Raw genomic sequence first — 23980 nt, forward strand, 5'->3', positions numbered from 1 at the left:
GAACCGCTCGCCGAGAGCCAAAGCTCCGCAGGGGCACACGGGGGCTGTGACCGGCGCGGAGCCGGGGCCGCCGCGGGAGCTGCCGGGTCCGCTCCCGGTGCCGCTGCCCGCTCCGGCTCCGCGGGGAGCGGCGGCCGTTGGGCGCGGCCGTTATTCCCGCCCGCCCATTGCCCGCGCGGCGGGCGGGGCGCCGGGGGGCGGACGGGACGGGACGGGACGGGACAGGGACAGGGACAGGACAGGACAGTGCTTCTTCCCCGCACCGCCGGGACAGCCGCGCCGAGGCTCCCGGCTTACGGCCGCCCCGCCATGGCTCTCAGCTCCGAGCGGCTCTTCGACTCGCTGGGACATTTCGGCAGGTACTGGGGGTGCCCCGCTGTCGCACCCGGACATCCCCGTGTGGCTGCTGGCCATCAGTCACGGCTGTCCGGGTGTCACAGCTGCCCCGGGGGGGACAGCGCCCTGCGCCCGTGTGCTCCTGGCATCGCGCAGGCTGCGGGGCGCTCGCTCGGACACGCACCGGGACGGTCACTGGCACACGGAGAATGCCGCACACAAATACACAGCACCGCGCTCTCTGAACTCACGGAACAGACAGGCGCTGCACTCGACACCCCCCACGCACTCTTCCGCACACATGCAGCGCTCCACGCGTGTGCCCACTCAGCGTGCAGCGCATCCCTGCGTGTGCCGTGCTCGCACGGACACCCACACAGCACCGCAGAGCTGCCGGCACCACCTGCGTACAGACACCCATTGACGGCCGTGCACTCTTAAACACCTACAACTCACATTTCTTTCATTCCACTTGTGAGCACACACACGCACACACACACACACACACACAGCCAGGGGCTGGGACAGCCTGCGCACTTCAAGGGTGACAGAAGGCACAGCAGTATGTAGAGGAGCACTCTGTGATACCCAGGCCATTCCTGCTGAGTGGCACAGAGGTGTTGAATGCAAGAGATGATGCGGTTTTTATTGAGGTTGGGTTTGTTGCCTGTGTGACGTGGATATGGAGTTTGTGCATATGCCCTTATCAGCAAGGGTTTACCTGCAGGGTAAATGATTGTGTGCGTGGTGGCGGGTTTCCTTTGATGTGCTTTGTGGCTGTGGGGTGTGTGTGTGTGTACAGAGGCCTGGGTTTATTGGATGGATACACAGACGTGGCATATGTGTGCATGTGTGTTTATGCTTTTGTAGTTCAGGATGCAGGGCTAGTATCTGAGACTGCTTATAGCGGGTAATGGAGAAGAAACATTAGGCAAGGAAATTAAGTTTTAGAGGATATGAATATTAAGGCTAATGGGTGCACATCCTCACAGTGAGTTCTCTCCTGCACTTCCGTGATGTGCTGATCATCATGGGCTTTGCAGGCACATGCTCCTCAGAGCAGATGGCTGGAATAGACCCATGTGTCACAATTTGGCTACGAGTTCAAGCTGTTGAATTGCAGTGTTGTGCTTTCAGGCTCGGTGACCAGTGAGCCAGCCTAACCCACAATGTTGATCTTCTCTCATGGGCAGGCAGGAGCAGCATTTTGGACAAAGCCTGGGAGCTCCTTGTAATGGCTGAAGTGCCTGAACTGCAGCAGGAGAGCTCTTAGTATCATGTGCAGGCAGTAGTGGTGGGTATCTTCAGATGGTTAGGATGGAAAGATGCTTTCTTGCTTAAGTGGCACCTATGCTTAAATTTGACTAAATTGTGACTTGCAGGCATATGTATCCGAAGAAAAACTAATTTGTTATCAATTCTGGGTCAGCAACAAAAATACCTTGTTCTGTGTGAACTAGGAGAGAAATCCTAGCAATCAGTTGATTTTGCTGCTGCTGTTGTTCTTCTGTTTTGTATGCACTTTGTGGAAAGCAGGCACTTGACATGGAATACTAAAATAGTACAAAAGTAGGTATTTGTAATTACTGAAGTAGTTTTCCTACTAGAGAATATTTATCAATGCTTTAGATAAAGTTTTCAAAACTACTCATTGCAATTAAAAGGAGACCAATTCTACAGCAATAACCTGACATCTAGGGACCAGATTATTTGAGATGCTGTTCAATAGGAGCTGCTCTAAATTTAGACGCTTTAAGATGAGATGCAGGCTACCAAAATTTGCATAGTTCTCTTAGATTTACAGCTGTTTGAGATTTCAAAGGGCACACTATGGTATAGTATAACAGTAAGTATAATAGCAGCTTGTGGTGGGAGGAACCATTTAAAAATATTGTGAAAACTCTTTTTAAACCCTTTATAATGCTAGGTAAATGATCCTATCTCATATGAAAAGTTGTTCATAACCATAACCATGGAGTTAGTTCTGTTCAGTTTGCAGCATCCTGGCACTGAGAGATAATCAGTGGTTCATTTCTTCCCATAAGGCCCATATAAACTATGCACTATGTATAGATTCTGTAGATTTGACACAGTCAGATTCTAAACAGTCCAAGCATGACTGTTAGTATTTTGAGACTGTTTTGATTTTCTTAAAGTCTGACAGATGCAGTAGAGAATGAACAGCTGTTCATACATATATAAATATGGAGATAATGTGTATGCATTTAATATATGTGTCATATATAATATATAGCTATATAGTAGTTATTAATATACAGGTAATATATGAACCTTTCACACTGATTAAGATTGTGAATTTTACGGAATGACATTCACATGGATGCTGACAATATTTTACTTTCTGTTTGGGCTTTCTTTCACAAGTCTCAGTGATGCCATTATTCTTAATAGGGTCTTGAGAATGCATGAACAACCATAAAAATGTAATGACTCCTGTAGCCTATGTCATTAAAAGAAGATTTTATGCCCTGTTGAATTTGTGCGTGGGTGGCATCTGTGGCCTATAAATTGAAGCAGGTTGTTTTAAACATTGTTCTTGAGTCTGTCTGTGGAGCATCAGAGCAGGGTTCACTGTAGCAGAGATTGGATGACAGACGAATAGTGCTGTCTGACTCAGATGTCCTCATCACTAAAGGGTTACCAAGCCTTAAAGCTCCCAATGTACCTGCAGTGAACTGCACCCTTCTCCCATGCAGCAGATCCTGCCAGGCTGCACCTATGGGCTCTCCCTCTCTGCCCCCGCCTCAGCCCCTCTCTGCCCACCCACTCCAACTCCAAAAACCCTTCCAGGGGCCCATCAGGTGCAGTCAGACACTGACTGTCACTGGCAGGCATAGTGGGTAGGTGAGCCTTAGGAAATGGCTCACACTGCCTGCACATCTAATCCCCAGGTAAAAAAAAAAGGACTTTTAATAACTTCAGTGACTTTCATCTACCAGCAGGACACAAAATGTCCATATGCGGTTGCTGGTGAGAAATGGGCTATGTATTCTGTCGCTCTGATCTGCACCATGGCCGTGTGCTGAGTGGAGACATGGTCTAATCAGGAATAACTGTCCAGAGAGAGATCTGGGGAGGTGCCCCTTATGGTAAGTGTGGATGAGGGTAAGGATTTGATTTCCCAGCTGGAACGTCTGGTAGCTCTGAGATGCAGCTTACATGGTAAGCAGCGTTTTCCTTGTGATTAACAGTTTCCAAATCTTGGCTTATGCTTTAGCTAAAAGCAGGTGGTGAAAATTGTCAGGAAGAGAGAGGAAGATTGGGTGTTGCCGACACTATTTTCAGATTTTGTAATGAAGTATTTCCAAAATCTTTTAAAAATTGTCTCTTCTTCTGAAAGAGTCTGTCTTTTGCAAAGTTGAGTGCATTACCTAGATTTTAAAATGTTTGTTTTATAAATAATACATTTTACTAGCAGTTAGACTATCTAATAAATGAAATATTACTACTATTTATTTTTACTGAGAGGTTTATTTATTTATTCAGGTTTTGACATCTTTGCACTGTTGTCTTCTATGAACTTTTTGCTTGGTCAGTGGAGTTGCTGCAGTTTGGACTTTAGAAGCAAGCAAACCAAAGATTAGCAATGGCTGTTGTGAGGAGGAGGGAAGCAGGACAGGCTGCCTGTTTAGACAGAACAGTCACCTGTTCCAACCAAACATTAGGTTTAGTAGACATTAATACACTCACCAACAGTTTCAACACCTTTATCATCCTGGAACTTTTCTAGTGTTTATAAATATATGAGAGAGTCTGCTTAGCTTAAAAATTTGCTTGACTTTTGAAGAAATTCTTTGTAGTGAACCTCTACTGACTGCTGGTGAGTGCCATGGTAGCAGTATTTGAGTGGTCAGTGCTAACGCTGCTTCTCTCCTCCCCACTCTGCAGAGGTCTTGGTTCACTTCTAAACCTCTACACCAGTCTGTCTTCATTTCACATCTCAGAACTTTTCCAGGCTCCTCTTTTCATGCTGTTGCCCTTATCCTCTCTCTTGTTTCACAGCTCTAGTGATCAGATTACATCTGCAAATTGTGCTGTGTACATGTTACTCCCAGAAATTCTTGGTTTGTATCAAATTACAAGGAGTCCCGAGTATCTCAAAGATGGTGCTCACCATTTCTGTTCACAAAAAGAAAAAAAGAACACTTTCAAAGAATGATTTTTCAACCTCATGTGTTTTACAGATACCTTGAAAGGTTCTTTCCCACCAAAAATATATTTTTCCATTGTAGAAGTGTGCGTATTAGATATGGAAAGAAACTGGTTTTCCTGTTTCAAATTAGTATGGAGAAGCAGGCCATGGTATTTATATTCAGCATTTGAACAGACAAGTTTTAATCCAGAAAATGGAAGTATTACAAGATTTTTCTGAAATACTAATACATTTGGTATTTAGTACATTCTACACAAAATTAATATTTTTAAACAATATAATGTGAATTTCTGTTTAACCTTTCAGTAGTTTGCTGAAGATGATCAAAGAGGTGTGATTTGGAGATTGGTTTTTTTTTTTTAATTCTTTTTTCCCTCATATGCTACATTATACAGTGGAAAAGTTTATTGCAACATATCTGTCATTCAGTTTTCAAAATGTACCAGCAGACAGCTGTTTGTATTTACTGGAATGTGCCAGGCAGAAGAATCTCAAATCTAAGTTGTCCTTTGGCTCCTAGTCAGGGGTGGTGTTTGACAGAAATGTTTGATAAGTGTTCTTACAATTATGCTATATTATAACATCTGAGTCAGCCTGTGCTCGTTTCAGATGTTCATAGGATGAAACTGGGGGACTTGGCAGCATTTCTTTCCACCCCCTCCTTTTTTTTTTTTTGTCTGGGGGGTGGTATTTTGCAAATAGCACTTAATCCTTAATCCTGTTGGTTGAACAGCATCATAATAGCTTTGGAGAACCAAGACAGCCCATGTGTTCTCAGAGAGCAAACTCTAGCAGCTTAAACAAAGGCCTTATTTATCTGTGCCTGACTAGGCAAAAGTGGAAATATTCTCAAGACTCAGAATCAAAGCTGGATACTGGCAAGTGCTCTGGGATAATGGTGGCAAAGCACCAGTGCTTTGCAAGAGGTTCTCACAGCATTTGCTGGGATCCAAGTCATACTGGGCACAGTCTAAAGCAAGATCTGCGTAGACAAAAGTGTTCTGCAACATGTAATGTAATATCCGTTCTCTACAACTAGAAGCTGCAGTGTGAGCAACACTGAAACTTAAAGTTGGTAAATCAATTATGGTTTGTAAACCAGGCATCTGAGATTCACCTCTGAAATGTTGCCAACCCCTCAGAGTGGCTTCTAAACCAAGTTGTAGCGTAGACACAGTTATGGCAGCAAAAGGCAGTTATCAGACATGTCAAGGAGCTGATGACCCACTCTTTCATCCTGAAATATTACGGTGTGAATGTAAGGCACTGAACAGTGTGTTCCCTGCAATACAATGCCTAGGACAAGGATGCCATTCCTATAAAATCTGTGTCAGTAATTTTCTCATAATGGTAATGATTTTCAGCAATACTAAGATACCTCAAAGTTGGAAGGAAATTTTTATTAAAGGTCTTACTCGTGGAAAGTGTGACCAATTTATTGCAGGAAGTAAAATCATGAAGTAGAAAACACCTTCACATTTAGGGAATTTTTGGAAGGCCCCAGGAGCCTTTAGCACATTCTGTGACAATTTCTGTGCCGCCATTTTGCTATACACAAAAGAATGGTACTGAGATACATACACTGCTGACATTTTATTTAAGGTAGCTTGAGGCATGAAACTATAGCAGCTGAGCAAGAACATGAGGTCCTCAGCTTTTCAGAAATATGGAAAAAATAGCAAGCCAGAGAAGATACCAGCTGAGGTAGCTATGTCTTTATTACAATCTGTCAAATTGTCCATATACTGGAGATAAATCTTAGCTCTCTTTGGAAAACACTGAAAGTGCCTAGAGAGCTAATGTATACTGTAATATGGTATATTGATGGTCAAACTATAGTGCTCGCCTCATGCAGAACAAATGTTCTTTGAAAATCATATGTGTTGAAAATATGATTTGTGGAATCTAGAAGCACCATCCAGTGCTTCAATCCAGTTGGATAATATATTGAACTCTTTCCTCAAGAAAATGTTTTCATCGAGAGGTGAAGTTAGGTTTCCTCTTCTGTTATCTGGAGGCATTAGCATTAGGTAGCTGTATCAGAGATGCAGCTGCAGCAGTGGTGCTGAGGCAAGAATATAGGACAAGCCCTGAAGAAGAGATGGAAAAGGCCAATAAGGCAGCAAGAAGTAGTAAAGAAGTGCTGAAAAGGTGCTTCACAGAACTGGGAATAATTTGCTGCTCTATAAAGAGCAGTCAGCACCACCCTTTGGATGGAGTTCAGTGCCATTTAAATGTGTTATATCCATGATAGTCTGAACTCTTCCAGCTGTATTGTGACTTCATTCTCCTCTCTAAGTTATGAAAGAGATATGGAAGCATCTAAGTTCCTACCTGATACATCTGTAAAAGTCTGTTCTAGCTATGTGGAGAATCAGCTGTCCAAGTCAGAGCACTAGTGAGCTCATCTCAGTATCTTTACAGCCTGTAGTGTAAACTTCAGACATCTGTGAAGTCACCTTGTCCAGAGGGAGAATTGGACCACTGAGGGCATGGCACATCTGTCTTGTTTTCACTATATGGTTTAGGACAAGGCAAATCCTGGTTAGTCTGTGGTTCCTCACCAAGTGGAAAGGGGATCTAGATAAATAGTATAGGTGTATATGGATTGCATACTGCATATATTAGATTGCATCTAAGTGAACTGTAAGCATGGTGAAATTATACTGATGATTTCCCATTTCATTTAAATAATTTATAATTTTATTTATATAATATATATGTCACATTCCAGAACAAACTGTCATTTGATCTTTCTTCCTGTGTCTTTAGAACTGGTGCATGTCAGCAGAGCTGGGAATATCATAAAGTTGCTACATCTCCACCTTTCTGAGAGAGATAATTCATGTTAGTTCCAGGTTCAGAGAAATGGGAATCTCATCTCATTTACACCTGTATTTTAGGCTTCTCAAAGAACTGTCATCCTTTGTAGCCAACCTCAGTTCTGTCTCACTTATTGAGAATAGAGGAGGCAGACAGTACAAAAGTAGATTTATGTAGAAGAATCCTGGTAGGTCTGAGCAGAATTCAACCTCTTTATTTTTGTGGAGAATGGGACCTCTAAAATGCTTGTAAATATTAATGTAGAGTTAAAATATAGGATTATTCCAGATCATTCCCTTGCATGAGATACTATAAGGGAAAGACTGAAGGAAAGAACCTGACAGTACTGTGGAAGTAAAGAATGGGTTATGCATTTGCAGTGAAGAGGAACAGTTTGGAGGGAAGACGAACCACGAACCTGCAAAAGAAGCTGCAAGTCCTCTTGCTATCAGTAGTCATCTTTTCTGCGGATTTAGAGATAACTTGCCTTGCCTTGGAGAAGATGTGCTGTCAGACCTACTAATCTGAGCCCTCACAAGAGCTCTTCAAAAATTGGTGGGGTCATCAGTGTAGACTCCTGAAGACAGAGGAAGAAAGGAGATACATTTTAGTCCTCTTCCATGTCCTAACTGGGTTTTAAAAAGCCTGTAGAAGACTTTTTTAAAGATTCAAGCTGCTCTGTTACAGAGAAGGGGAAGAAGTGTTGGTGTGGAGGCTGTTTTATTGCTCGTGTGGAACATAGCCACTAAATATGGATATACCAAAACAATTCCAGAAGTTAAAACCATGTTTAACAGAAGAAAATAATGTGGCCATACCAGACTCTGCATTAAGTTGGATCTCTTTCTTCAAGCTGTAGATCTATAGAATTAAAAATATAGGATTCCATATAGGTAGGATTGCAACTAGCAGCATACTCTTCCACAGAAAAGAATCTGTGTCTGACACTGAGTTGCCTTTTCCAAAGTGATGCCTTGATTTACATGCTGACTTTGTCCCAAATTTTAGAAGACAGAGTTATCTGACACTTAATTCCCTTAATGTAGCATCTTGTTAAGTGGTATTTTTAAAAAAACAAATATTAAAAAAAGCTGATAAAGCAGAGGTATCTACTTCAGCTTTTCTGTTTTGCTTTTGATGAAGAGTCACTATGGTAAATGTCAGAATTTACAAAGAACAACAAAGAACATTGTAAGAGTTGTAAATGGAGCCAGAGAGACTAAAATGACACATTATCTAGTTAAAACTGCTTTGTGTAGCCCATAGAAATAGACTAAATTACCTTAACGATATTCAAGGCTGCAAAAGATCCATGGAGTTAATATTCCATATTATTTATAACTGAAAACTCAGAAGATACTCATTTATACAGGAACAGCTAAAAACATTCCCGAGGAAAGTGATGTCCAATGTTCTTAAATTAATTACACAGACTTCTCACTTGTTTTACATTTTTGTATGAGAACTTTCAAAAACCTTTAAGAGTGAGTAATTTTACAATCATTTTTCAGGCAGGAAGGAATTAAATTTCAAATACAGAAGTTTAAAACCTTGGGTAGTATGCTTAACAATGTATGGCATGGTGTGAAGAGAATTTATGTAGAATTTTAACTGAAAATGAGCTATCTGTATCCAAATCTTCTTAGGTGACTATAAATAGAAAACAATAAAAAAAGAGTTCTTAAAAGTCATAATGTGACTATGACAACTGTAAGGCTTAATTACTTTATGAATTAATCTTTAAAAAATGGATTGCTTCTTGCTTCAGAAAAGGCAGTTTTCACCACTCTGAAGTAGATATGCAATTCATGTGTTTGTACAGTCAGCTGCAACAGATTCAGTTTTGCAGAAGAAATATGTAAGTAGAAAAACAAAGAAGTAAGAATGTAATTAATATGATGACCAGTTAGTTTTATTTCAGGATTATAGACAGAAAAAAAAAAAAAAGCTAAAATAAATATTAGCTAGTTTGAACAAAGTTAGTTCGTTGTGTCAGCAATGTAACCAGCAGAAAACATCCTATTTTCTAAATGGGGAAGAAAAAATGAAATACAACTGTTTATGCATTAAATACTGTCTATATCTATAGTTAGATGGAATCTCAATAAAAACACTTGAATTCTATTAGATGCTTTACAGATTATGATGAGAAATTATTTGCTTACGTATGTTGATGGAAATAGTACAATGTGGAAAGGAATGAAATACCTAATTTGGATTTGTCCACAAAACAGAGGCTGACCAGAAGAAAACAGTGTTACCAGAGAAACTGGAATTGAGTTTTTCCTGTGACAAGTAATGCTAGTTATATATCATGGAGAGTACATGCTAATTTTCTAAATGGTAGACGTTTATAGAAATGCCATTCCTGAAATAGAAACTTCCAAGTATAGAGCCTGAAGTGTTACTACTGTTTAAGTATAACCACACTGCTGTCTATAACTCTAGTCCAAATAACTCCAAAACAAAGCTAAATCACTTACAAACTGTATGGTCATGCTCTTTCTTAATTAAATTACCGTGGTACATGTCCTTAACCCATGTATAGCAGAAAGGGCAAGTGGGTAGCTAGGATAAAAAAATACTGACTCCAGTTTGGAATTGCTGTTGCTCCCAGTGATACGTTCCTCCTTAATCAGAGGTTGCTTTCCCAGGAAAGCTGAGTGGAATGTTTATGTGTACTTTGGTTGCTTGAGTGCAAATCCAGAGACCCTGTGTCTTTCCCGGTTTCACTGCCATTTGAATGAGAAGGCTGGGCATTAGGCTGGAGTGGCTGAGCCATGCTCACACCATCTTTCTGCCTGGCCCTGCCCTGGAGGCAGCCACCCTTGGCAGAGGGGCAGCAAGAAACACCAGGGCACCTTCAGCTGTGCAGGGCTGTCCATAGGTGAAAACTGTGCTACTAAACTGCTGAAACCCAGCAATATTTATTATTTTGTCACAGGTGATGACAGGAACCTTATGTGCCTGCCTGATTTAAATAGTCAAAAATGAAGAACTGTAGCACTGTTCCATAAAGTTTATATATATATACATATATATACATATATAAGTATAGCCCTTAATTCTGTAGCACTGTTTCTTCATTTTCATGCTGATGTGCCGTCCTTCATCTAAGATGTCATACCAAATGCAGAGTAGTGAGCAGCCAATGTATTTTTCTTCTTGACTCTGATGAACAAATGCTGGGCTTGTCTTAATCAAAGGCAAATGTGCATAAGTTTAATGGGATAGAAATTAATTCTTCAGAGAATCAGTTTTAAATGTAAGAGTGATTTGGTGTCTGATGTTTGGTGACTGCACATTGATGCACACATTGTCATCAGTGATGATAATATGTAATTCTTGGGGTCTTCCTGATTTCCAGTTTTCTTTATTCCTATTGCATCTGTGCTGTTGATAGGTTTAAACTGGACATCCAACACAGCATCTTCTGCATCTGAAAACAAATTCTGGAAATAACCACATTGGCTGAGACTCTCAGCATAGTTCAAACTGTCCTTAGGATGGATGGAAGTTTATTCTTGACCATAAGTCAAATAAGGCTGTGCATGTTGTGTATTTAAGGCTGCTTCCAAATCTGTATCTTTGCACCATCACAAAAATACTCTTGAGTCACATTCAGTTCCTTTCCTCTCAAAAGATAAATGTGGAAGTGCATCATAGCTTTTTGGTTTACAGTGGAAAGAATGCTGAATGGCTCTTCTCACCAGCCAACCAATGATGGAATACAGAGGTTAAAGTGGTTACTGAACAGAAATTCTTTCAGAAATAGTAAATACCTGGAAATTTCTTTCCACTGAATCCATCCTGTTGAGTGTACACAGCACGTACTGTGTTTTCTCACTTAAGCAACTTACAAATGAGGTTGTAGAGAAGACAAGCAGTAAAAATAGTTCTTATAAACCCCTAGGAAACCTACAAATCTTTTGCTAATCACAGAACAGTTTTGAGAATCTATTCTGCACCAAAATGATTTAAATGTTTATATAAGATTTTGATGAGTATCTCGTAATTTCCCCTCTTCTCTTTTTGATGGACAGACAAGGAAATCAGAACCATATTTTATTTAAAATAAAATTAGTGTCCAACAACAAGTTTTATCCCTGCTATACACTCCAATAATTGACAATGCTAAAAGTACTCTGAGTCTGGGGATTTATTCTCTAACATATATGTGGCAATGTGCACTTCAAGGATTTTTTGAATGCCAGATGCACCACTTTTCAAATGGACTGGTGTGGATAATTTGCATGGATGCAATATAAAGTAGGCTGAGCAACTAGTCTAGCTTGTTGGTTTTATGTTTCTTAAAAAAAAAAAAATCTATTTTTGATTCTTTTATTCAAGTCACATCAGTTTGCCAAACAAAATTCACAGATGGTCAACAAAAGAAATACCACCACAGCTGAGGCTAGAGTGCCCTGTGTCCCAAGGGGGGAATAAACAGTGGCAAGAGAGAAGGGAGAAAATACCTTGCAGTGACAGTGCCACAGAGATGTTGTGTCATGAGACTACAGCCAGAGCAACAGTGGCCTGAGATCTATTTCATTGCCTTTATGGAACAGTATTTCTTATATTCAGGTACTGATATGATATTACCAGTTGCTTTTCTTACTGATCTTAAAACATGTGCAGAGGAAATAGGAAATGCAAAAATCTTTTGTTACTATAAGCTGCAAACTCAGAGAAAAAAAAGACTATGGAGAAATATCACAAATATTTTAAGAGGGACTGGAACATTTTCATGTTGTGTCTTGCTTAAGCTTTTGTGAAGACAATTTTAGGCTCATTTGACTTCTGGCATTCATTAAGCATCTCTATACTGGAGAAGTAACCTATAAAGTCTTCTTGACTTCTATATTTGACACTCCTGGCAAGAGTGACAAAATGTAGTTGCCAAATAATTATCTCCCATGGCAAGTCATTGAAGAGATGGAAAAACACTGAGAGAAATTATCATACCTTTTAGGACAGTCATCATGTTCACATAAGTTTTTTTTAAATGTCAAAAAGGGGGGGGGGTTAAAAAGGAAAAAATATATGTAAAATAGGTTATTTAAAATTACTCTTTGCAGCAATACATGTTATATAATCTGTTGTGTGTATGTGAAGATGACTGGTATCTAAAATCCTATTGCCAAAATCTGCCCTTTTTGAGATCAGTCCAGGAAAATAAATCACAGAATTTGCTTTCTTTTGGTGAATTTCAATAGTACTTTTTGCTACTGCAATGATATTTTCTTAGCATTTTGATGCATGAACAACAGTATTTCTTTATTTGGGGAAATTGAGCTTTTAAAATTGAGCTTGGTGTGGTTAATAATATGGATTGTATGGATTATTGCATATATTTGTCTGCAACAGAGAGATCTAATAGGACTTTCTTATCGGTTTGGTGTTCTTAAATTACGAATTTGGGAAAAAGGTTAATAATTTACAGTAGGGAGCAAGAACAGCCTAGACTTTACCCCGTGCCTCAGGGTCAGTGACGTGCATGACCTGTATATGTTGTGCTGTGACCTCCTGGCCCAGCACAGCATCTGGGGGGCTGCTCTGCCCACGGGCCAAGGACGTGTCCCAGGGCTCTGAGACTGGGGCAGGGCATCCCACGGCCACAGCACAGGCTCTGAGACACAAATCCTGTACCGGGGGGTCAAAGGGAGGCATCCCAGGCGGCAACAGAGGAGACAGCAGCTCTGTGCTCCTCCTCGCTCCCACTCTCTGCCACCACAGTCTCTATGCCAGAAACCCTCTGTCTGCCCTGAGGCTGTGTCTTTGTCCCTTTTCAATCTCCAGCTGTTCTGGAAAGCAAAATCCCACGGGTCTGTAGTATTCTCCCATCTCCTCTCATCCCTACATACTTCTCTTCCTACATCCCTACATATTGACCTCCACAGACACTTTTCATTCTTCCCTATGTTGTCCCCAATGGTCCGATTTATTCCTCTTTGGTAACCATACAAGTCAAGGAATTTCCTGGCATTTATACCACTGGTGTTTCTGGAAGAAAAGCTCTTCCTACCCATAGGAGATTGCCAGACGCTCGTAAGGTTGGGCTTTTCAGTCTGGGATCAGTGGGGATGCTGCTAACACACTGCTGTAGTCAGCAGTGGATTTTGCCTTCACAGCAAAACAGGACTTTCAGGATAGTTTGTGTGTGTTTGTATATACAAAAATAAGCACATACAGAGTATATACAGAGAGAGGCTTAGCCAGCCCAGTGTGGAATTTTACTGGAGAGAGCAGTAAACAGTTTTTGCAGGCAGGGAAGCAGCCTGTTAGTGTAGTGCAGAATGCCTTCAGACCCTGGTGCTTCCAAATGCTTTTCTAACTTCACACCAGGCCTTATTCCCCCAATTCCAGCTCCCCTGCTCTTTGGCTCTTTCATAGAGCAGCTAGAGATTAAAGACTGCAGTGCAATCCCTCCTGCAAAATTCTGAACAACATGGCCATTTTGCTGTAAAAACCCATTGTCCCATTCTTAAATGAAGTAATATTCAGCATAAATGATGCCTGTTAATGTATACCTGGTATTCTGTCTGATTTCTTGTGTTTGCTTAGCATTGGTACTGCAAATTAAGTATGAAAAATAAGGTGCTACAGAGTGGATTTCTTTGTTGAAACTGAATAAGATTTTTATAACACTGAAAATGGAAGGATGTTTTTACAAGAATAAGCTATATCTAATTGTAAGTTCAACCCTTGAAAGATGGATGAAATATTGTATGACAGATATTTCTTTAAAATGAATCCTTTCTTGCATTTTACAGAGGTGGAAAGAAAGAAGGGACATAAAGAAAAGGAAAGGGTAACAGACCAGTTTGTATGGTTGTAGGTAGTAAGAGGAGGAGTAGGAGAACTGAGAATTCTGTACAATGAAGTGATAAAAGAAAAGGAAGACTTATTCAAGGTTGCACCAGGTTGTTTTATAAGCTAATAATAGTCTTATATTTGAAAAGAGGACATAGAGATTAAATTTAATGAGAAACTTTCCAGGAGAAAGATTTGACAGTGGAGCAGTCTGTCAAAATGGTCATTGAAGTATGATCACAAGAAATGTTCAGGAAGAGATAAGATAAAACTCTGAAGTGAATAGTGAGAGCAGAGATTAACTAGACCTGCTCATGGCCTGGTCATACTGTTGGGCTTTGAATTTGTAAAAATTTGTGCAGTGCATTGTTTCATGCCATCTTCTCAGACTCTATCCGTAAAAGTTGTTTTCTCCCTTCAAGCCTCTCTGACAAAAGAAGGCATAAATATATTTTTTCTACTCACTGAGATGAAGATAAATGATAATCCTGATATTTCTTGTATTGCAAGAACTAATTAGGAAACTCAAAAAGTGTGAATGGGAGTTTGAAATTATTTAATTCTCCCTCTCTCTCAGAAATACCACGTGGATTATTTGGCAGTGCAATTTTCCTAATGCATAATGACAGATATTGCAAATATTGGGACCCTGGTTCCAAGTATACTACTTTTTACTACCTAGTAGAAGATGTAAGTGTCAGCTTCTAGGGGTTTAATGCTCTCCATACTGCAACAGTAGCCCAGGTTGTTAAATTTCATTGTGCTCTGCTATTTTTAAAATAAGTTTGTGTCTTTTGATGGGAACAGTTTAAAATGAAACTGGGTAAGAGGAACTAAAAAAACATTGTTAACCATATTTGTCTGCATCAATAGGGTCCCAAGGGTTACATTACAAAATAACCTTTTCTTTTTTATGATCCAAGATAGCCAAATGCCTTTCAGAGCTGTTTCAGCCTTGCTTTGCTCTATTGCTAGCTGCTTAATCCCCAAGAAGTTGTTCTCTTGAGAGAGAATTGATAGACTTAGAGGGTTGCTGTGGTTCTGTTCAGTTTCTCCTGACCATATCTCTCGGTTTTGTTCAGGAAAGAGCAGCACAGCACGTGTGAGAGGATTGCCTTGCAGTATCCTCCAGAGGGAAGTGGAGCCAGATTTTGAGCTGCCACGGTGGGTTTAGCAATTCAACTCACTCCTCAGACCGCTGTGGAAAAGTCAATAGAGCTGTTAGGCAAGAGAAAGGGGGATAAAAAGCACTGCAGCCCAACAACAGCAACATCAAATGCCATTGGGAGGACAGGATAGGCCACTGGGTTTACATTTACCAAGGAAAGAAATTAGAATCAAGATAAAAGGTGGAGGAGAATGAGGATGGTGGATGGAGGTGTGTTTTACAAGAGGACTGTTAATTGGGTATTAAGACAATGTAGCCATTAAACTCTGCTTCAATACTTTGCTTATAGGTAGTTTGAAAATTCTTTAGAAATTTTGATAATAGATTTAAAATTCCTAGGCTATGTGCTGTTGAGGTCTGTATTACGGGAGTTCAAGGTTAGATTAGATACATTTTGGAGAGGAGTCTCCAGAGGCTGCATTTGTTACAGGGACTGGAATTGCTCTGACTTTTCAAAAAAGACATTTCAAAGTAAATTGGTTTAGACATTATTTCCTATAACTTCAGCAGAGATAGCCTCTGATCATGTAAAAAAAAATCTCCTTTTTTTTTTGTTTTACACTGCCAAGACCTGCTGCATCCTGCAGTAAGAATATATGTACAGAAGTTCATTGAATGCTTCTTCAAATTATTGCAATTGATTGGCCTTCAGGAAATAAAAAAGGGAGGAGAACAAAAGCTATTTTGTTTTTTTCTGAACAGATGTTGTACTAATTATATGCATAATTTAAGCATTAAATTGAGAAAATTACTCCTTATGCTTAAATTATCAGAAACAGTCCAGAATTTGCATACAGTGACACTAAAGTTCATTGCAAGTCTTTTGAAATTCTGAGTACATGTGCAATTTTTATTCTAAGATTTACTTGTATCTCAAGCAAGTTTTAAAAGCTGTTAGAATGCCAAAATTCTGGCTATGCATAAAACATTCTTTTACTAGGTTTGCTTTATGATACAATCTTTAATGGATAATTGCACACCCTGTTTAAGCCAAAACCCAACCCAGTTCAGAGCTCTGTTTTGGTACAAAACATTTAATGTTTTTCAGATTCTATCTTCTACGTGTTTCTACATGTATTTTCTCTTTGTCTTTTGGCTGTAATAAAGAGAGATGGAAAATAGATGGAATACTGTTATAGAGATACAATTAGATGAAATGAGGGGCGCAATATGTTTGGCTTTTTTAATTTCATGCACATACCTCTATCCCTAAAAACCTGAAATTGCAACATTTTGATTTTTCTAACCATTAAAGTAATCTAAGGCCTTATTTTAAGGGGATGTGCTACAGAGAATTGGAGGGTGGAAGGTTGCTTCAAACTAAGTGCTTAAGGTCAGAATTGCTTCATTTTAGATGGTCTTCTCTGTATGACTAAACACATAACTAAGAGCAGCACTCATTTCTTAACAACAGATTACTGTGGATCTTTTTCTCACCTTTGGTCTCTTGCAGAGGTTAGCTAATATTGAAGGAGCACCACACAATAGAACACGAGACACGTTTATCATACCTCCATTTACTGATCTACCCAAACAATAATGCTGAATATTTTTTTCATGTATAGAGGGCTTTTCCTCAGTAAAATGTTTTGTTTCCCTTTACAGATTTCAAGCATGTGTTTATTTTGCATCTGTCTTTCAAGCTATGTCATGTGGTATCCACTACTTAGCATCCGTGTTCATGGCTGTTACTCCTAACTTTGTATGTGGGTTCCCTGGAAATGTGAGTAGTGTTCTTTTCCACAACTCCTCTGCATCAAGTATAGAGGACATCTGGACACTGTGGACATCAGCAGAAAATTACATTGTAGTCCAGCTGGAAAATGGAGAAATTTGGGAACTTGACCAATGCAGCAGGTCCAAACGAGAAGCCAGTTTGGACCTGGCGTATGAATACAAAGGCAACAAGTCTGTATTTCCTTGTTCTGATGGATTTCTCTATGATGCTACAAAGTGGAAGAGCACTGTTGTTACACAGTGGGATCTGGTCTGTGACCGAGAATGGCTTGCAAAATTAATCCAGCCTACATTCATGCTTGGAGTCTTGATTGGAGCAGTGATTTTTGGTGACATTGCTGACAGGTAAAGTGCCATCTGTAAACTGTAGCTTCAGACTACAGTAACTCCACATGATTCTACCTGGTTTTGTCGTTTCCATTTATTGTGTTTTCATAACTAGATAGGCAACATTCAGGAGGTTTGGATATTGCTTTATTCACACATCTGTTTGTTTTTTTCTTTTTCCTGTAACATGTACTAATTTTAAAATGTATTCTCAAGTAATTTACATTTTCATACTTTGTCATCCATTGTTTTAGGCCTTGATCCCTGAAATTGCCCTGTGCAGCTAGCATTTGCCTTTAGATTTTTTATTTATTTATTTGTTTGTTTACTTGTTTTGACAGGAATAGCAATGGTAAAACATAGGAGTAGATTTTCACCTCATTTTTCATGAGAAGAGGTTCCTCATGGAAATGCAGATTTTTATTTTGCAATATGACAAACAGCTGAAGGGGTACCAGAAAGTTAAATATCATGTATTTGAAAATCACCTTTCCTAACCTCTGTTGTGAGTACAGCTCACAATGGGTTTGATGCAAAGGCTTCAAGGGTTTAAACAAGCTCCACATTCTTAAAATAAACACCCATATACTATTTTCTCCTGCTGTCCAGTTGTAGGTTTTCCCTGAAAAATTACTTTAAACTTCAGTCTCTTGAAAGCTCGTGAACATAAGAGGAAAAATGGGCATGGGTGAGCAGTGCTATAGCTTCACTTACTTACAGAATGTACAAAGTTCTGTTTGAGCACGAGGAGCATCAGTCCTGGAGGTACTCAACCCGAGCAGTCTCTTGCTTACGGTTCCAAGGCCCATTCCCATCCAACGCTTCCTCCCTGGGTGTTATCTCAGATCATGCACTGGAATCCAGCACCAGAGCTGGACTCAAGCAACAGTGAGCCTCAGGGTGTACATCTGTGGCTGCCTGCCTCAGCTGGTTTTCTCTCTCAACACAAACAGGCATATTCTTCCTCAGAAAAGCACCCAGCCATGCCCTCCTCTCCATACAAGAATCAAATTTCCAAGTTGTGTTGAACTTAGCTTTGTCTTGTTTCTGTACCTGTGCTTTGCTTTGAAGGCTGGTTTTGAGTTATTTACGTCTTCCTATAAAGGAGCTGTTTGACTGACAGTTCTGTTGGGTGGACAGTGATGTTTCATCCCATATCTAACAGTGTAAGCAGAACAAGGAGATCAGGCATCTTGTTTTCTGATTTTCCTTCATTAGCACAACACTACAGTGTGACAGTCACAACATGGGAATGCAAAAGCAATTATGAGCTTTTTTTTTTTTTTTAATTTGGCTTTTAGAACACATGGAATCAATCTGCCTCCCAATTCCAGGCTTTGTAAAATGGTATTTAGTACAAAACCAGAATATAATGCGAACATCTGTTTTGAGTCTCTTTAAATAATTCATAACTTTATTAATTAATACTTGGACATGATTTATAAGGTTAGGATTTTATTGTTCTCATTTCCATTAATTCAACCCATGGACAACCAGTTAAGATAATACACACATTCTGACTTGCAGATTTACAACTGCAGAATTTACAGCTGAAAGTTATTATTTTCTGACACATCCTGGCTCATGGGAAATAAGTTTCTGTGTCCCTCCCATTACCAATTAACAGATTTCCCAATAGAAGAGCTCTGATACCCAAGACTTACTGGGATCTTTTCTGGCAGGGATCAAAGACTAAATCATGACTCCAGGTCTAAAGCTAGAGAAAAACAGGAGAAATTTTATTGGTGTACGAAATACTCATAGAAATAAAACAGCCTGAAAGTCCTCAAACTCTCTGTCTAAAAGTAATATCCTAATTTTTGAAAAGCTGTTTGCAATTGAGGATATCATAAGAGACCAAGGAATTATTATCAGGGAAGAAAAATAATTCCAACCAGTCTGTGCTACAGAGCATTTGTAGATAGAATAGTGAATTCCCAATAGCATCTTGTATACCTACTTCTGAAGCTAGTATTTGACATGGGTTTTTTTGCCATTACAGTAATTTCACGATTATAAGCCGCACCATTTTGACTAAAATTTTGGTCCGAACCCAAAGTGCGGCTTATAATCAGGTGCGGCTTATATATGGACAAAGAATGAAAAGTTGCTGGCACCCGGAAGTGTGGCTTATACTCAGTGTGGCTTATAATCGTGAAATTACTGTAATTTACTATATTCCTGGATTTCTGTGGTTTTATGTGCATAAATATGTACTGTCAGAAATCAGAAAATTATGGGGAACTATGTGATTGTCATTTGTTAGAGAATTCAGTTTTAAAGAACTGGACAAAGATGTGTCACAGAAATCTTTCATTACTATCAAAATTGGTTGTTACTGTGACAAAAGATGGCATGTGTTATCACAGCTAACTTTTGTCAAAAAATTATTAACATAATGCTACTTTATATAAAATATCTAAAAAACTGATTTATGTGTCTCATAAATGAGTAAATTTACCAATCAGTTATGTAGAAGATAAAACTGGAGGTGAACATATGTAATGCTCACTGCACATTGCTTCCAGTCAAGAATTGTGGAATGGAAGTTCCATTCATCTTTTTTCTTGGAAGCTGACATACTAATACAGGTAACTAAACCACAATTTCTGTGGTGAGTTATTAACTTCCATCTAGGCTCTCTGGAGTTGCAGGTGTATTTTAATACAATTTTTGTGGTTATTCATTATTTTATTACTGCTGTGATTTGCAGACTGGGAAGACAACGTGTTATATGGTTCACAAGTGCTGGTCAGTTTGTATTTGGCATCGCAGTGGCCTTCACGTTTGACTACTACAGTTTTGTGATTGTGCGCTTTCTCCTCGCTATGGTAAGAAAAGATGTTCATCCTGGCCCTTTTTCCATGTTATTTCTTACCCCTTCTCAGGAAAATCTCCCTTTTGTTATAATTTCCTCCCCTACTTCATTATTCTAAAGCCCCGTCTGTTGCACTTATTTCAGCAGAGCAGGGAGAGTCTGAATGTTCTTGGACCACAGCAGTTTTCCTCTTTGAATTTATAGAAAGCGTCTGTATGGAGCAGTGTTTGGTACTTCCTCCATCCCTACCTCTGCTGGACTGGTAATTAAATACCAAGTGTGAGCAGCAAACTCTGGATTCTGCATTGCAGATGCTGTTGCATTTCTCCTTATTGTTAGAAATGGAATATATTTTTTCTGAAACTAGCAAACCTTTAATAAGTATTATTTTTATCTCTACCATTTTGAGTGATGGAGGAGAGATGCATATTTTCTCTTCCATGCATCTCTTTGGACTTTTAAGCTGTATCTGGAATACTGAATACATAGGCAGACATGTTTAACACCTAGATGTTTTATACTGTACTTAAAGGTATTTCAGTATATGTGTTTATGCAACCCCACACACACAATTTTGTGTGTGTGGTATACATCCAGTATCTGACACACATTCAATACATAGTAACCAATTTTAAATAACTATTTTACAGCCCAGAGTACATTCTTGAGCTTTTTATTACATAATGCATAAAGAAATTAGAATGCCATCACAAAAAAAATCATCTAACTTATTTAACATGGGTTAGATATTTGAAAATATCCCCATAATTTTGTTCCTGCTAATGCCAGTGCATTATTCAAGACAGGACCTTGTACCTGGAGATCCCTTTGGCTGAATTTCCTAGCAGGAGAAACTGCATCATGTCAGCCTTGAACAGTAAGATCTACAGGAGCCCCTCTGCTGACTCCCTTGGCTGTTGATGCCAGGTCCTGTGGTAGTTCAGAAAAGCAAAAAGCTCTGATCAGACCAATACTGTAGGTTTTATCTGGACACTGGGACCGATTTGCAAGTTGCAGTCCTAAACTCCAGACCAGTACAAATGAGGTCAGTGTAGCTTTCCTATCAGTGGGTTCAGAATTGGAGATTATTAACTAGAATATTGTCAACAGGAAAATTGATTAATCAAAACAATATACTGAAATATTTTGTAGTCTATATTCCCTAGCTGTGTTTTGAAATGTTTAAAGATACTAAGAATCTGATGTACAGATATTTGAGAAATTGAAATATATATAATGAATAATATATATATTCAATGAAGAAATACTATTATGCAGAACATACCAGTAATTGCATTCACTTTATACCATATGAGAACCTGTAATTGTGTATATAGATAAGATTCTCTTCCAATATTGTAAAAACTTTGATTTAATGAGATATTTTAGAAGGGTGTAGAAGGTAATTCTTCATAAATGTGCAGTTTTCTGACATGCAGGTTATTAATAGACTGCTTAAAAGATGAGATCAAGATTTTCAGAAGTGACAATTACTGATGTCATTAAGGGACCTGATTTTTGGAGGAGAAGGGCTTGATGACATCAGCAAATTAAGTTTCTTCACAGGTGTCTCTTGCTGGCTGTCCCCCACTACAGAGAAGCATCCAAATTCACTTCGCATTTTTTAATAGTGTCCAGGCAGTCTGAAGGTTTGAGTGCATTTTTTCTACAGCTGATTCATTTTCATGGTTGCCTTTTTTTTTCTGTCAGTGTGAGACAAGCCAGGGCAGTGACAATTAAGCATACACAGATGTGGAACACTGTTAGCTGTTTGTTTTTACTGCTGGTGCACAAGGAGAATAGAAACAAACCTCACGATGTTGTTTTTTGTTTTTTCTTCTTTTCTCTCTCCCACCCTCCCAGGTTTCAAGTGGCTATCTGGTTGTGGCTTTTGTTTATGTGACTGAATTTGTTGGCATTAAAGCACGAACCTGGGCTTCTATGCATGTCCATGCTTTTTTTGCTATGGGAATTATGGTTGTGGCACTCGTGGGATTTTTGGTTCGGACCTGGTGGGTCTATCAGATATTTCTCTCCATAGCAACTCTTCCCTTTGTCTTGTGCTGCTGGATGCTCCCAGAAACACCATTTTGGCTCCTGTCAGAGGAAAGATATGAAGATGCACAAAAAGTGATTGATACAATGGCAAGATGGAATAAAGTCAGCACTCCCTGCAAAGTTTCTGAACTGTGCTCGGTCCAACAAGATGATCTAGCCAGTGGCAGAACAGGTGATGATGATACATCCTCAACAAAGAAGCACAACATCTTAGACCTGTTTTGTAACTGGCAAATTGCAAGAAGGACCATCACAGTCTGGCTCATCTGGTTCACTGGGAGCTTGGGATACTATGTCTTCTCTCTCAGTTCTGTCAGTCTAGGAGGCAACGAATATTTAAATCTCTTTCTCATAGGTAAATATTTTTGTACATTATTTTGTTAATGACAGAACTGGAACATAACACTTTAAAATGTCTATAGTTTTTTCAATCAATTTTTTACTTTGTGAATCTTGTTTGAAAAGTTTCTTGCTAACTCTTCATAAAGCTGACTAACACAGGAGGAGTATCAGTCACTACAAATTTCACTGTATCTGAGAAAAAAACCTGGTTGGTGAACAGAATTCTTCTCTGTCTTTCTGATTGTAAAACCATATTCTGGCTTGTCTTCTCTTTGCACTGGAAGCTTACAGCAGATCCACACAAACACCAGAGGAATCAGACAAGAAACACAAAATTCACACAGCTCTCTTAAAGGCACAAACTAGGAAAATGGGAGAAAAAAGTATTTGTTGAATCACTTACAGATATATTGAGTTTGTCTGTGTAAAAAACATAGCCATAATTGTCAGAAGGAAGTAGTTTTAGTTTTCTACAGAGTGTATTTTTAATTAAGTTGTAATACTTTTTTAATTTTATCATTCTGGCTGTAGTCTTTCTCTGGCATGTAAGTTGTTTATAAAGGCAGCTCTGTGCATTCAAGGCCTGATCCAAAGTTTATTAACACCAGTGGAAATATTCCACTGACTTCAGAAGACTCCAGATCAGACATGCAGCTCTGAGCCAGTGAAGAATTAAATCATGTGCTTTGCTTTGTGCAGCTGAATACTCTCAGTGAAGTGATTGTGACTGATCGTGTACACAGGCTCACAGAAGGACTGGGGCTCTCATTATTCCAGTTTGTTTTGTCATGCGTATTGTTAGACTGATGTGTTGAAGAGTGGGAGCTGGTATTGCACAGATAACTAAACTGCTATTGTGGAGTACACTGTACCCACTTCTTTTAAAAATATTTTAGTGGACTAATAGACACCAAATAATTATAACCAGCTTTTTCCAACACATTCCCAAAAGATTGCTTTCTGATATTGTAGGTGTATTGACATGCTATATGTACTTAATAAAGGAATCCAGGCTGTTCAGGACTGTATCTTATCTTCTTCCTTGATTTTACATTGGACATAGTAGCACTCTTCCAGAGCAAATTGGCTTAAAACATGTCCAAACTGGCCTTGGCTCAGTATTATTTGTCTGGGGGCAAATCATGTTTACACAGTGCAAACAGGTCTAGCCAAATGCCAGATGCTTTAGAGCGGAAGTTTTTCTCTACAAAGACCCATTAGGAAGGAATGATCTGTAGTAAGAGTGGGATATTGCCAGAACTCTTTTTTTATAGAGAAGGGAGAAAGCTGGAACTGCACCCTGTATTAGGGGGGCTTACTCAGAAAACTGGACAGATCTTTCTTGCCTTTTACTTCGGGATGATTTTGAGCTGATGCTGGGGGA

The 23980-nt window shown here is 39.3% G+C and overlaps 1 protein-coding gene across 2 annotated transcripts in view; it reads left to right on the plus strand.

Moving 5' to 3' along the window:
* Positions 1-215: 215 nt before the first annotated feature.
* The window catches only part of SLC22A16 (solute carrier family 22 member 16), a 33606-nt gene continuing 9841 nt past the window's right edge, over positions 216-23980 (plus strand). Inside the window, exons 1-5 of one of the 2 annotated variants that reach the window (XM_033054373.2) lie at positions 216-359; positions 15229-15310; positions 16920-17396; positions 20092-20209; positions 22060-22609. In XM_033054373.2, the coding sequence (XP_032910264.1) occupies positions 16960-17396; positions 20092-20209; positions 22060-22609 (1105 nt within the window). In that variant the 5' untranslated portion in view covers positions 216-359; positions 15229-15310; positions 16920-16959. The remainder of the gene's footprint in view (positions 360-15228; positions 15311-16919; positions 17397-20091; positions 20210-22059; positions 22610-23980) is intronic. The other variant, XM_033054372.2, reaches the window with a different exon arrangement.

Source organism: Catharus ustulatus, chromosome 3 (genome assembly GCF_009819885.2).
Source record: "Catharus ustulatus isolate bCatUst1 chromosome 3, bCatUst1.pri.v2, whole genome shotgun sequence".
Lineage (NCBI taxonomy): Eukaryota > Metazoa > Chordata > Aves > Passeriformes > Turdidae > Catharus > Catharus ustulatus.